Source organism: Pelecanus crispus, chromosome 3, assembly GCF_030463565.1.
Source record: "Pelecanus crispus isolate bPelCri1 chromosome 3, bPelCri1.pri, whole genome shotgun sequence".
Lineage (NCBI taxonomy): Eukaryota > Metazoa > Chordata > Aves > Pelecaniformes > Pelecanidae > Pelecanus > Pelecanus crispus.
The window spans coordinates 102591230-102606863 of NC_134645.1; the positions used below are offsets into that span (position 1 = coordinate 102591230).

The following is a 15634-nucleotide window of genomic DNA, read 5'->3' on the forward strand; positions in this document are numbered from 1 at the left end:
TTTCAGAACAAAGGAGAAGTTTCGAGGCAGGAACATGATAAAAAGTGATGTGTTCATACCCTGAGACAGAGAATGAGAAACAGGATATAAACAAATTATTTTCAATTTAATAGCTGTATCAGCCTCCCACAAAATTTGCAGAACAGAATAGATCCCTTCCTTTTGCAGATGCACTTTAGTTCTAAGTCACAAGTAAAACCAAAACCAGAAAAATAAGTGAATTCAGCAAATATGATCATGTGTGGGCATGCTGTTTTTGCCACTTAGTGCTAAGTTAGCAGTTATCTCATGAGAGGGCAGAAATGCACAGCCGGAGTGAAACCTCTTGCAAGATTCCAGCTAAATCAGTCCTTTTCAGTTTGGGTGCAGTATTGTAAGGTGCCGTTTGAATGAATCTACACCTCAGCAATCCATCAATGTGTAAACACTACAAATGATGATCGTAGCTTTGAAAGAGCAAATTAAAACATTATTTTCTCTGATTTATTTGCTTTTGTAGTGAGAAAGCTGTAATTTAAAAATAATTATTTTATGGTCTGTCTGATTGTGTAGCAGGCGTATTGAAATTAAATATCATTGGGTTAGAATTTGCCCTGCTGAACTGGTAAATACAGTAAATTACAGACAATTAGCTGCTTGCTGATGTCTTTCAGATGCTGATCACCATGGAACATATCCCCAGTGCCATGTCTGCGCAAGCAGTTCCTGCCATCCTCCCACTGCTGCCTACCCATCTGGACTTCAGATTTCATAGGCTCATTTCAGCAGGAAGTAAAGATTTGACATTGATGTCAAATTTACAACTACCTGGTGCCTGAATTACAATGATGCTGTGTGGTAATCTGACTAAAGAAAACTGGCAGAAAGCATGTAGTCACATCTCAGACCATCTAGAATTTTGCAGCTATCAAGAGATTGTCTACTCCCAATACATTTAGCAACTAAAACATGTTAAACAATTAGAAAACAGGCTTGTTTGCTCTGTTCTCATTGAACCTCATGGCTGTGGATTTGTCAGTGTTGTAATCATCTGAACTTGATCTACGTCTTTCCTTGGCAGGGATCTAAAATCCGTTGCTTGTCTGTATCTGGTTTATCATCTGTGCTATCTGAACCACTAGTGGTTGTTTCTACGGAGCTTAATATGCCTCAGAGTCCACATGTCCAGTAATCTGCCTGGCTTCCAAGCAACATTATTTAATAACACTGATGAAAACCAGGGATATTCCACAAAATAATGACTACACTGTTTAAATTCTTCGTAGTAGTCAAGGAGGAAGTACATTCACATACAAAATATGCAGAGAAATTAAAAAGAGCTATACAGCTTAAAAAAAAAAAAAGGAAACAGTTTATTATCAGCATGAAACCTCCGTAGTATTGTTTTTTTTCTGAACTAATTATTAGTTTTCAGTGGTTTCTAAATCTTCCACTACATTCAGGGGGCATCATATAAACAAAAGCATTAGTAATAAAGACGTGAAAGGATCTCTGCTTCTGTTTTTCCCTTTTCCTGCCTACCCCATCACTTCCCTTGGCTATTGAACAGTACAGCACATCCTTATCCATTAGGAAAACACATATTAAATGAATAGGCAAAACTCCAGTTCAGCCTCATCTCTGGAAGTAATCAAGTCCACTAACATGGGGTCCATTGATACTCCCAACACTAACACCTGTCACGTCACTTGTTATTGTCTAGACTGAAGCTCTTCCATGGACTCTAAAAGGAGAAATGGTCTCTGAAATTTTCATTCCCTAGGCTGCTTAAAATTAGACAAGGGCCCTGGTCCTGAAAACTGGTAGATGCCAGGAATAAGTATGATAGTATCAATAATTTTCAGAAAATTACTCTCCAATTAGATTACTGAGGGTTTACAGAAGCACATCCTAAAACCTTGCACACAATGAATGTTTGTCAGTGCAAGCATTGTGATGTACCCCAGTCAACATGACTTGCTAATCAGAGAATCATAGAATTATTTAGGTTGGAAAAAACCTTTGAGATCATCGAGTCCAACCACAAACCTAACACTGTCAAGACCACCACTGCACCCTAAATTCCACATCTACACGTCTTTTAAATACCTCCAAGGATGGTGACTCAACCACTTCCCTGGGTAGCTTGTTCCAATGCTTTCAGTGAAGAAGAGGGCTGCAGTATATTGAGCCAAGGTCCTTTTCATTTAGAGTTTTAATTGTGAATATGGCTTTAGGATGCAATCATCTCATCTCTGGAAATCAGACTGACCCCATCAATTCTAACATATAAAACAACCATCAAATGGCAAGAGCTTCTACACATTGCCAGAGTTGGGACAGCATCAAACAAGTAATTTCATCACTAGCCTGCAACCACTATCCAACCATTGATAAAAAGTCCAGCCATAACTTTTGTTTTAAGATATGCTCACTTTAGAATAGGAGTGAAATTCATACTTCTAATGAAAAAACCAGTTCGATTCTTGTGTCAAAGTATAAGAACAACTCTGTTAGATCAGGACAAGCATCTGTCTAGCTCACTGATCTCTCTCCAACAATGGCTACTAGTAGATACTTTGGGAAAGACAATAAAACAGGGCAGAATGATTCTTCCCATGGTTATACACTTATAACTTTCAGCAATCTGAGACTTGGGTACTTTCAGAATGGAAGTCTTCCATGAATTCTTCCATTAATTTTGTCTAATTGCTTTTTGAGCCCATTTATACTTTTGGCATCCACAACATCCTATGGCAGTAAGTGCTACAATTTCATTATGTGTCACATGAAAAATACTTGCTTTTATTTGTTCTAAACCAGTTGCCTGGTAATTTAATTTTGTTCCACCTTGTCTTTGTGTTATGGGAAATAGTGAATAGTTATTCCCTATTCACCCTCTTTATGCCTTTCACAGTTTCTACATACTTCTTTACAATTTCCCCATATTTATTTATTTTCCATACTGAAGGATCTTAGTTTCTGTGATCTCTCCCCATGTGGAAACATTCCAAATCCCCATTTATCCTTATTTTCCCATTTTGCTGTGTTTCTTTGAGGTAGAATCAGAGTACATTATTTCCATTTGACTCTTTACTGTTTTTGTAATAGTTCTTGTTATTCTATTTTCTGTTTTGATCTCTTTGGAACATTGAAAAGATGTTTTCAGAGAACTTTCCATAAAATCTACTTCCAGGATCACCTCTCTCATGATCATTTGAAATCCAGCATTATGTTTGTCAACTTATGGTTTGTTTGCCTTCACCATGATAGGTATGAATTTGCATTCATGAAGGATGAATTTTGTTTGCCACTCTATCATGCAGATATTCTGTATCATAAGACCTTTCTACAACTTTTCCTTGTCAGTTCCAGTGCTGACTCTTGTAACTCATTTTGTACTGCTTGGAGACTTTTTTTGCCTCCTTAACCAGATCATTTAAGAACATGTTTAACACCATATATCTAAACACAGATACCTGAGGGACTCTGCTGGTACCTTCCTTCTTTGTGAAAAATCTACCATTTCCTAATCTTTATTGATTGTTCTTTGACCAGTTACTAATCCATGAGAGGACTTTCCTTCTTCCTCCCTTGACATTTAACTCTTTTAAAAGAGCCTTTGTCAATGAATCTTTTAAAAAACTTCCTGAAATTCTAAATTCATTGAGGAATTTCAATACTAATTCCTTAAGGTAATTATTGAGCATGATAATAGAAATAATTTATAGTTCTCAATCAGGGGTTAGGATTCAGCCACACTTATGCTGCTGAAAAATCCAGACTTGGCACCTGTCACTGTCTAATCTGTCATGAAGAAAAGCTCAGGGAAGTAGCAGGAGGCTGGTTTTTGAGTCTCTCCAGGCAATGTTTTCAGTTGATCACCTTTCTGTGGTTCCAGTGGAGGACAGTGGGCTAAGCAATACTCCAAGATCCATGTTGGTGATTGACATGGGAGGATGAAAGCTGGAAACTATATTTTTTAAAATCAGGATTCAGGAAGCTAGTGTCTAGAGATCCATAGTAAATACCAGTTTAGAGGACTTGGATATCACTGTAACCAGAGATAAAAGTCAGTATGCATTTCACTGCAAATCTTCACTAATGTCTTGATTGTGAAGACAGAAACAATTTCCTAAGATTGAATAACTTCATGGAAAAGTACCCTATAAAAGGGCTTGGCAAACTGATGAGAAGCTAGGCTGTAATGAGATTTTGATGAATCTCTTCCCATTTTCTTGGACACCAAGACTACAGTTTCTATATTTTATAGTCTTGGCTCCACAAGGTATTTCATTTCCCTAACAGAGACATTTTTCTCTGTAGCCCTCTTTTGGCCTCTTTTTTGCTCCTTAACCTTATAGGGCTAGATATACCAGTGTACATTGATAAGAGTGATCCATTTGGGCTCATGGGATAACAGAGAAGCAGAGATGTCACAAAATGTAAATGTGTATAGTCTTAACTGCAGGAAATAGGAACCAAGTGTATCTCATCTTCAGTGTGTGAAACTTGACAAGTCAAAGAATACCTACATTTAATCAAAGAGGCCGATACAATCTTGCCAAACCTTCTAGTATTTTTCTTTGCAATTTTACTGGCTGATAGCCATTCTTAATTGGAAATAAGACAGAATGTAATCTCTGAGCAACAGACAAAATTTACTATGACCCATCTTTAGAGTAATTGTGGAGACTGAATATTCTTTGTCTGGGAAAAGTTGTCAGAATATTGTGCATGGTATCTGTCAAATATCAGCTGGTTATGAGTAGAAATTTTTATGCTTGGGTGAAAAATACCAAACTGAGGGAAGGTTTATATGGGGAATGGGAATTGGAGATTGCTTCATAAGAGCTGACATCTTAGAAGGACAAAACAGTTTTAAATACCTGTAACTGGCATGTTCTTAAAGGTGTAGTCTGCTAAAACATACATAAATAAAAAATGAGGGTTTCAAGGGGCTGAAATTTGATGTGATTTATAGAAGAAAATACATATGAATAGAAATGTGTAATAAAGCTGCACTGCTTCTTAATCTACCATCCAACATAAAAGAAACATAAATAAGTCTAGATATTTATTCTTCATTAACTCTATTGAGCCTCCAGAGCCTCATTATGGCTGTGTTTTGCCTCTTGGACTTCAGTTATGCACCTAAACTTGGACATATTTGTCATACACACATGATTCAAAGTCTTGTTATGCAAGACAGAAATTCATTACAGGAATAGAGCGGAATTGTTGATTTCAAGTCAACACTGACTTTTGAGATTAGAATAATAAAATAAAAATTCATGAGACACATTCATTAGCTTTTTCCACAGATAAGGGCTTGCTGACAGAGTAGCTTCCTTGTTAAATAAGCTCTCTGACAAATGTAGTCTGTTTCTGTTACCAGAGTAATCCTAATTTATCCAAACTTATTTAATGTTCAGATATTTCACAAATAATGGCAACAAATAATTGGTAAGCTAAAGTGCTTTCTTTGATGCTGCATCCAGTATTTTTCTAGTCACTGTGTTTGGCAACCACAAAATTACTGTTTGGATTTCCTACCAGTTTGCTATTCAACCAGTATTTGGGGCAATTCCCAATTCTGCCCATTCCTTATTCCCTAAACATTTCTGGCCAATATGCACAGAATCTTATTTTTCATATCAGTATAGATGAGAGTGTGCAGATGTTACAGTCACAAGGTATTGTTTCAGCTGCCTGGCTGGAAGACAGACTTACTTATGAAGACTATAGTGAAAGGGGAAGATTAAATTTTATGCTTTCAGTAAAATTTTAATTGAATCAGAATTCACCTAAAATTTATTAAACTTTCAAAATTCACAGCCTTTTGATTTATCAATCTGTAGTCATTTGCATATGTGTGAAGAGCAAGACAGACTCATGAAAACCTAAAGAATCCATGTTATTAAACATTGCATATACATATGGCTTTTCCTGAAATGAGAGTAAAGAAAGAAGAGGGGAAAAAAGGAAGTAAGAGTATAAAGAAACACTAGGAAACAATATAATTTGCTGAAAGCTTCATGCTATCTCAGATGCAGATTCCTGAGCTCACATGTAAAATCCCACATTTAGAAAACCAGCTGAGCCTCCAATTAAAAGCAATTATTGTATCTTGCAGCTACCCCTTGTATTATTATTTTCATGAGGATTATAAAGAAGGGTTATTTCTTTGTGAAAATCTAGACCAAGGGGTAATAACTCAGTTTCATTTCTTAACTTTCAGTGCAGTTTCTGAAAGGATTAGCTGATATAAAAGAACTCACCCAAGATATGTTCTTCCCTTGAGACAACCCATGTTCATTTAAAAAAGGCTTAAGTCCCCAGCCATGCACTACGGAGTGTTGTTTGCCTTTCATTTAGCACAGGCTGCCAGGCTACCTTGCACAGCCTTTGGAGAGGCAGAAAATAGGTATGTATACTGCATTCGGAAGCAAAACAGGAAAAAAAAAATGCTTGATTCATACCAGGGAACAATTTTGGAGACCTGTAAGTATTTACATATATTTTTCCCTCAGAAAAGCATACAGAATTCCCAAAGTTTATACAGAGGAATGTTTTCTAACCCAATTACATGCCCAAGCAGCTCAGCAGTTCACTGTCTGCAGTAATTTGAATCTAAAACTAAGTAACTTTTGCCCTTGTTCTGGTTACTGGTATTTTTGGAGGATGCAAGCTGACCTTAGGGACTCCTAGTTTCCTTAATGTCATCTGACATGCATGATTGTGCTGGCCTGGACTCTAGAGCTACTCCTTTGACCTGCTTATATGTATTTGTGGGACTGATGTCCAGTCACGAGATTTAAACTGTACTTGATTGTCCTCCTGCCAAAAGTAACTATAATAGAGCCTAAGGTGTTAAGGTTCCAAAAGCCTTGCTTTTGACTGGGATTTTCCTCCTGCTGTGAGGAGCAGTGCAGTAAGCTCCCTGCCCTGCAGTAAGATACAGCTGCTATGGATAGATCAGACCCACTTAACATGCGGATGATGTGTAAGGCCAACACATATAGAACACAAGACCATAAAGTAAGTAGAGGTCCCAACAAAAGTAGTCAGAATTACTTTATTTCAGATTTCAGGGCATTTATTATTATTAATATTATCTTATAAGTTGTTACAGGGCTGATGCTATTTAGACTATGTCTAAAAGATGTGCAAATCCCAGAAAAGGGTAATTCCTATCTATTCTGCTGCAGCCTGCTTTTAGCCAAGTGTGGACAGTGGTATGAGTGACAAATCATTCTGGTCATGCCCTTTGTGGAAATAAAGCATTTGGGGAAGGAAAGCAGACCATTTCACTGGGCTGTGAAGACAGAGCACAAGAGAGATCTTCACCCCGTAGTGTAGTAATTAGAGCATGCACTGGGAGGACAGTGACCTGGATTTTGAAATGTTTCAGTGATGAATGTTGATATTGGAGCATCATAAGTAAAATATGTAAAACACCTCTGGATAAGGATCAGTGCTTAGAGTTCTGTTTACTCTCTTGCTCACGCAAAAGACTGTTTTTGCCTACTTCGTCATGTCCCCTCTTGCATTTGTGCTGTGTGGCCAAATTACTTTTATGTTCTTCTGTGTACAATGACAGTTCCAGCAAAAATGATGGCGAGTGTGATTTTTATCCATTTAGTCCCTTGTCCGGTGCTTAAGGTACAAGCCAAAATTATTTGGGCTTAAATTTCCTCAGGTAGTGGAGAGTGCTGAGGTTGCACATCCACCTCACTAAAGGAGATGTGACATCAAACCAATGTTCATGTGTAAAATTTAAAGGACAGCTCTGTGTCCTCAGCCTTAGTTTGTATTTTAAATATAGTCCTCACTGCTGAATTCTTCAAAATGTGGCTTTAAAAACAAATCCTCCAAAGATACGTCTGAGTTTTTGATCTGTGGGGATAGGTGAACTTAACTGCAGGTTTAAGAAAAGCACCAAATCTCCAAAAGAGAGACCAGCCCCCCTTTTTTTTAAGTGATTCCTTTTGGCTGACTTCAGAAAACTTTGTTTTAACACATACGTTGCGGGGGGTGATTCCATTATCTGTATTCCTACCTCTTTCTGTAGGCTATTTTCAAAATCAGGGTATCTAACAGAAGGTTGTGTGGTGACCAGATACTTAAAATAGACATTGTAGTGTTAATTTTTAATAAGTAATTTCTGTACATGTTAAAGTTTTGTGACTAATATATATTTCATCCACAAAATTCACAGATCTGTAGAATTTAAGGGAGTATCTCAGAGATATCTGTCCCCCCAGCTCATCTCAGAAGAGCAGAATATCTACTGTACATGTCACATTCCTTGGCTGCTTCTCTTCAGAAATAGCAGATCTGTATACATTTCCTATTATTACAAGACACTGCCTTAGCCAGTAAGCAGAGGGGACATTGGGTAATGCTAGGTCAGATCCTAGGGCAATTAAGAAAAACATTTTTGTTTTAAGTTCAGTGACAGGAATTCTTATTACGAGAAAATGTTTGATGGCAAAGAAATAAAACAATAATTATATGGGTTGAATTCTACACTGAGCTAAAACAGTATTCCAGAAATATTACTGGAGATAAACAGCCAAAGGGGTTTTCTGATAATTAGGTGTGATTTCCAACTGAAGAATTAAACTAAAATGATGCAGATGCATTTTATGCCTTTTGTTAACATACAGTCTAACTTCTTTTTCTTTTTCCATTTGCTTCTACTACTTATTATATTTATTGTAGTGCCTTGAGCTAAGCTTACTGTGGGCAGAAACTAACTTCTGCTGGGGTAGAAACTGGCTTTCTATTTTGTACTTGTACAGCACCCGCAACATAGAGCTTAAGTGAAACACCTCTAAGGGATAAATAATAATAGTTTAATACAAGGCAAGATAAGAAATTAAGTCCAGTGTTGGAATATATCTAGTACTAAGACATGTAATAGTCTTTCAGAAGGTTTTCAAGATAGATAAAAGAAATGTAACATCAGATAAAACTTTCTAATGTCAGACTTGTACAAAATGTTTTTCATACCACTTATACTGGTATAAACATTGGACTGAAAATGTTTTTTCTTGTAGGAAAGCTGCAATAAAGAAGGACTTGTAATGTGCATTACAGCTGCTTCATGGCAAGATGTGTCAGGGCCCTGAGAGCACCAATTGGCCTTAATGGCCTTGACCAACCTCACCTGGGACCCCCACCCTCTACCCCAGGGCTCCCTGTCCTTCATTCTGTCCTGAAGCCTGAGCTGTGGTGTCTCTGGGATGTGCCTGTCTCTGGGATGGACCTCAGACCTATGCTGTAGGTGGCTGGTCTCCTGGATGGACCTGTCAGGTGTATGTCTGAGCCTGTTTCCAGTCCTATTTCCTTTGCTCCTGACTGAGCTCCCTGGATGGACCCTCAACCTGGATTATCTCTTGCTATGTCTATGGCTGTTGAGGGACCCTGCTACCAGTCCCTGTGGGACTGTGTCCCGCTGACGAGGTGCTGCCTATGCTGGGGTCACCCTTGGCTCCTGGTTTGCCTTCCCATGGTAGTTACCTCCCACTGTGCCTAAGCATGTGTTTCATCTCTGTTTGTAGCTAGAACTGATAATTTCAAGGGGAAATTTTTGCCAGAATTGCAAAATGAAAAAGCAGCTTTGCAGAGAGATAGTAGTCTTCTGCTGGTTTAAAAAAAAAAAAAAAAAAGAAAGAGGGGGCTAGCAAAATAAAAAGGCATTTTTTTACTCACAGAATGCTTAAGCACAACTTTTTATTGACTAATTGTTTGCTTTACATAACTTAATACTGTCATAGTGAAACATTAGATTAAAAAAAAAAAACATGTTTCCAGCTGAAAGGAAATAGAAATAGTAATAAAATGAGCTGAGAGTAGTGTTTGCTGCAGTGTTCAGTATATGCTGTCCAAGGATGTGGCTATGGCAGAAGCATTTATGAACAACTCAATATTCAGGTCTGGATGATGAGGAAAGCTGCTCTAAAGTAATTTCTTTGACCTCCAGAACCAGTGGTGTTTCTTCAGCATCTTGTTTTGCTTTTTGCTAATCAGTTTCTGTATCAATAATGCTGGCTGCTTTGTTCTACTATAAACCCTGGAGTTTCTGGAGTGCACTGTGTCTTTGTGCCTGGCTGTGGGCATGTGTCTGCAGGTGACTTAGAAAATGAACCCCAGCTTTGCACCACTCTTTAATGCCTGGAAGCGAAGCTCCTTTTATCATGTCCTGTCACAGCCCATGAGTATGACCACATGTGCTCCTATTTGCCTTAATAAAAGAAGAAAAAAATCTTTAGAAAGCTTACAGCAAAGGGGGGTGACAGTTTAGCAAAAAAGTATATTCTCTACTGACCTCAGAAAGGTACTCAAAAGACATTCCGATACAAATCTTTTGTCTGCAGAAAACTCAGACTCTGGATGAGGAATGTAAATTAAATAAAAAGCATCAATCAGGCTATGGGGAAACATCCCTTCTGAATCTACCTGTCTCAGCTGAAGCCATTAATGGCCCCAAATGTACCACCTAGTTGTTTATGACTTGGCAGCCAAAAGGCTTGTGCATTTGTTTTCTAAACTACTTTCAGGCAATATCAATGAGATAGTCAGTGACGTGGTGATACAAGACTGCATACCAGCCCAGACACCTTTGCCTGAAGTAAATTGGGGATTGCTCACAGGATTCCTCCAACAGGCAAATGGGAACAACCAACCTGGGACTGCCAATGATTTCAACCACCTACATGAAAGTTCACTGCTGCCTAATTTGTTAGCTTTATAATGCTACCTTTTAGCTTTTGTGTACTTTGTGACCTGAGCTACATTATGTGTGTTTCAGATGTGGTGTAAATATAGTGGAATATGAATGTACTTGATTGTGGGCATTAGCAAATTAGGTGGTGATGAGTAATCTGTACTTTCAGATTCTCACTGAGAACAGTTCTGAAACGCTTACAGCTTAACAGATGTGTCAAGTAGAAAATAAGCTATATCAAAGTGGAATATTAAACAATAATTATCTTACAATTTGATTAAAATAAATTTCAACTGCCACTTGCTCATCCTCCAGGTTTCTCAAAATCACCTCTGAGGTGAAATCTGTGACTCTGTCTACTAATTTAAGATGGCTAAACTGGGAGAACTGGCATTTTTTTACCTCCTTTTTCCTTATGTGTATCTGAATATTTGATATGTATAAATACATATCAGATACACTCTTTTATATACAAAAGTGGACTATTTACTTGCCTCTGTTGTGTGCTACTCATGTTTATAAAGAATAAATTATCAAGACAGATATCAAATCTTCCATACATTTCACTGAAATACCAATGAAAATTTAATCTCATTTATCATCTCTTAAAAATTCTTCCTTCAGTTAAGTTGCATTAATACTTTCTGTTCATGGAAGATATACAACAGTTTAGTGTGCGATCCTACTGATGTCAAAGATGGCATGTGCCGCCATGGGTAGGCAGTATTTGTGATGATGCAGTTGTATTATTTTTAATGACTTTAGAAGCTCCAAGATAATTACGCAGAGAAAAAGAAATTCAGTAAGTTAGCTAAATGCAGTGAATTAGCAAAAATATCAAGTGTAAGGGTCTATCTTTGACTCGATTATTGGATTTGTTTGGCATTTCACATAGAAAGGAAAGATCACATCAGAGCTAAGTAAGTCAGATGGCACTCTTACAAGATGCCATATGCATTCCTGCCAAGGTCAGCAACCTACACAAATTAAGCCCCAAAAAACAAGCTACAAAACTCTAATCAATGTGAAATGACCCTAACAAAAAGACAAATTTTTTGTAAGTTTTTTTTCTGTAGTCTAGCTGAGGATTGATTTGTGTTATAGAATATTTTCCAATGGACAGAAAAAAACACTCTATTGATTTGTTACCACATGCTACTGTTTCCAAATATCTTGGGTGGGTGGTTGTTACTTTGCCGCTACAGCAGGCCTGTCACTGAGCAGCCAATCTCTGGCAATTTTCCATTGTGTTATGTGAGCCAGAGTTGCTTTTGACCTCTGAATAAAAGGTAGAGGTTTCCAAAGATTTAGAAAAGTATTTTCAGCAAGATGGACACTGGGCACAGCTTGGTCACCAACTCTATGCTTTGTTCAATGGCTGAAACTCAGGCATGGAGGGACTCAGAGCAGGTAAGTACATCCCCTTGGGGTTTCCCAGTCCTTAGTTCCCTTTGAAGGAATACCTATCTTTGCTCAGCAGCCTGGCAATTCGAGCACTTGCTCAGGAAATGCAAGACCTTGGCCATCACCCTTGTTCTGGGAGATGCTGAAACCACACCTTCCTTGTCACAGAGTCTGGGGAGCACCTGGTTGCTAGATAATCTACAGTGCAGGTAAAGCTGGACCTCTGTGCAGAAAAGACTGCAAAAAATTCATGGAGCCAGGAAGAGAAAAACTCATGGGGAATGGGGAAATGTCTATTCCCAATACTGTTTGTGCTTTTTATCCCATGTCTCTTAAATGCACAGTATTGCACAGGCAGAGCTCAGATTGGGAACCAGAATGAGAAACACTGTCTCAGAAAGGCTGTAGACATACGTGCCCTCTTGTTTGCCCTCTCAGGCTAGTGCACAGTATAAGGCACCAAATGTGATGTATAGACAAAGGCCTGAGAGTCCTGTTCCAGCTGAGCAGCTGTAACAGTGGTTGCAGGTGAGGGAATCTCAGCAACATGAGAGATCCATTCTGGTCCAGGCATATTCAGTCCCCAAATCCAGACTGTAGGTAGATGGGATTGATTTCAGCCACTACGACTCTAGTCTACTTGAATTTGTCCATGAACTGTTGTATTTCACAAACTATGTGTAATATTGTTGGACCTCATTGAAGCCCATGGGGAAAATGTTGTGAAAACAGATGTTAGAAATGCACTTTATTACAGATATGGGCCTATTAAATTGAAGGACATTAAGTGGTGAAATAAATTATTAAGAAAAATAAAAACTAACAGACAGTTGCAGGCATTCTCTTGGGGACAAATCTATTTTCTGCTCAGCCACAAGCTCAGTAATGGTGAGATATAATCCATTTAATACAGTCTGAAATGTAAAAGCACTCGTACTAGATCATGTTGTATGAACAGTATGCTCTAACACTGCATTCAAAAATAAATATTGCAGTGTTGTACAAGAACCACATACACAAACTTTTCTTCTCTGGGAAAGTTCAGCACCTCTTTGTATAAAGAACTGATTTTATCACCTCAGAAAATTCTTCTAAAGCCAGCCACTGTTGTTAGGATTTTGCAAAAACAGTTATGTTGTGTTTGTCCTCATTAGCAAGCTAAGCGGTGCTCCTCCTTAGCATTCAGAACCAACTCTAACACTTCAGTGAATAGATTAATAATGAAGAGAAAATGGGAGAAGGAAGCTTTCCATGTTTCAGAGATTATTTAGATATGAAAAGATTAATAGCAGTCACTGGGGGATCTGAATGAAGAATCTATCTTCAAAAACTTCCCAGGTGATAATGGCACAAAGAAGTCAAAGCCAGATTTAAATAAAAATTTTGTGGAGTCCTATGGGCAGCTCCAGGTCCTAAGATCCAAGAACCCTCACATTTTAAATTCAGATCTGAATCTTTTACAGTGCAGATGCAGGTTAATGTAGCAACCTTCAGTTTAATGCAGTCAAACCAATCTTGGGAACCATGTTTTTAATATTTTTTTTTAGGTTTTTTTTTTTTTTTTGTCAAACAGAAATTAAGTTTATGCAATTGTATGTTCTGAGGTTACTCTGCATATATGGTGGTTTTCTGATTCCTTCCTAATAACTGGAAAGTCCTGTCTGATTTCTATTACATTTGGCAAAGTGGTAGACATCTCAAAAATAATTAAGCTCCAAGTTTTATGCAAATAAATGAACAGTTAGAGGAGGGGAAGTCTGTTAATTAAAGCCTGGAGCAGAAATTTATACTCTATTAGAATGTGCATGAAAAAGAAGCCTGGAGCCTGGAATGAAAAACTTCATTCGGACAGCACAGTTTATGAAAATCAGCACTTTGAGTCGTCACATCTGGCCAAAGTCAATCAAGTACAAGGCATAAATTTACAGGAAACCAAACTTTATTAGCTTCAGTGTTCAGGGAGAGATTTGTTTTACTTAATAAATAATTTATTCCTTCATTTTTTGCAGTCTGCTATGCCTCTGCTTTTGGCTGGGTTTGGGAGCAGAAATACAGTAACACTGTGAGAAAGGCCAAGGCATTTCTGAGCCAGTCTAAAGTCTGGGCTGTCATGTGAAAAAAAAAAATTGTTATGAGATTTGCAGCCCAGCTCCTAAATCAAATAGGTTTTGATGATAAACATCCGTTATAATGTGTCTTGTTCCAGTCCTTCTTTGGGTTGTTTCTAGATGGCTGTCAGCTTAGTATTCGATATATTAATTCTAATTATCTTGTCTAAGACTCTTCTCTTTCCTTGATCCATTATTTACAAAGAAATCCCTCATTGCTAGGGCTTAAACCACTTTGTTCCTTCTTCACATCTCTGATTGAGAAAAAGCTTTTTCCTGATTGCTATATCAGAATCTCTGCTAACTGTGCAACCATGTGTGAGAGTGTCTATAGGGAAACTATAGATGTGCATATACATTTAGGCTTCATGAAGCAAAATCTATGAAATTATGGAGCTCTTTCCAAATGCCTATGTCCAAGGAAGCCAACATCACTGAAGCCCAACCACAAGATTGATCAAAGTGTAGTTTATGACTGTGTCAGTATTGCAAATGTATGACTGGGTCAGACAAATTTTTTTCTCCTTTCTCCTCTGTTTTTCTGCAATGTACAGTAAATCAAATTTAATGTTTCTAGCATGCAAATGGTAGCCTCAGTAGCTACCATTTAAGCTTATTTGCAGTGGGATTTCCTAAAAGGCTTCCTAGAAAAAAAGGCTCATTGTTTGAAGCCCAATTCATCTTTTGGTTAAGACTGATCAAAATAGTTTATACAGATTTTCATAAGCTTTTTGCTCACACTGTGTATTATTTGGCTTTAGTGATCACAGCTGAAAAGCATGATTTTAATAAAGAAGTTGAATAAGTAGATTAAAGTAAGTTGCAGGGGCTGCCTCATTCCAATGGTAAACAAAGTAAACTAGTTTAATCATGGCAAGCTAGGTTATATATAGCATGTGTTTTATCATTTCATTTGCTTATGGCTTTACATTCATATTTGAAGTAGCCAACATATCACAGATGATAAGGAAGATTACTTTTTAATTACCAGCTGAGCTCCTTGATACGTTTTTACAATTTCTTCTGATGTAGTAAGGAGAGCTGTTGCTGTAAACTGTAATTCTAATTAGCATCCCCCAAACACCCAGGAATCAATAATTTCTTCACAAGCCCCTATAACGAATAACTGAGCTAATCACTTTGGGTATACCCCTTGTGCAAGGACACATCCATGCTCCTGTGAACGCCTGTGCTAACTCCAGATTAATTTTGTTAACTCAACTATTTAGCATCAAGTAAAAGAAGTGGTAGGAAACAGACTGGTAATACTCGTGTCTCAGGCAGTGTGCAATGAGACACATAAGTGCAAGGCTGAACAAGTTCCCAGGCTTGGAACTGGGAGGGAATTTTGCTCAGGGGTGTAGTGGCCATGGACTGCCAAGGATTTGGGAGTTTTTCTAGCTTTGTT

At 37.8% G+C, this 15634-nt stretch overlaps 1 protein-coding gene across 1 annotated transcript in view; it reads left to right on the top strand.

Annotated features, from left to right (window-relative positions):
• Positions 1 to 653: 653 nt before the first annotated feature.
• LGSN (lengsin, lens protein with glutamine synthetase domain) overlaps positions 654 to 15634 on the top strand; it is a 65483-nt gene continuing 50502 nt past the window's right edge. The window contains exon 1 of the mRNA XM_075708417.1: positions 654 to 766. Within this exon, the coding sequence (XP_075564532.1) occupies positions 654 to 766 (113 nt within the window). The remainder of the gene's footprint in view (positions 767 to 15634) is intronic.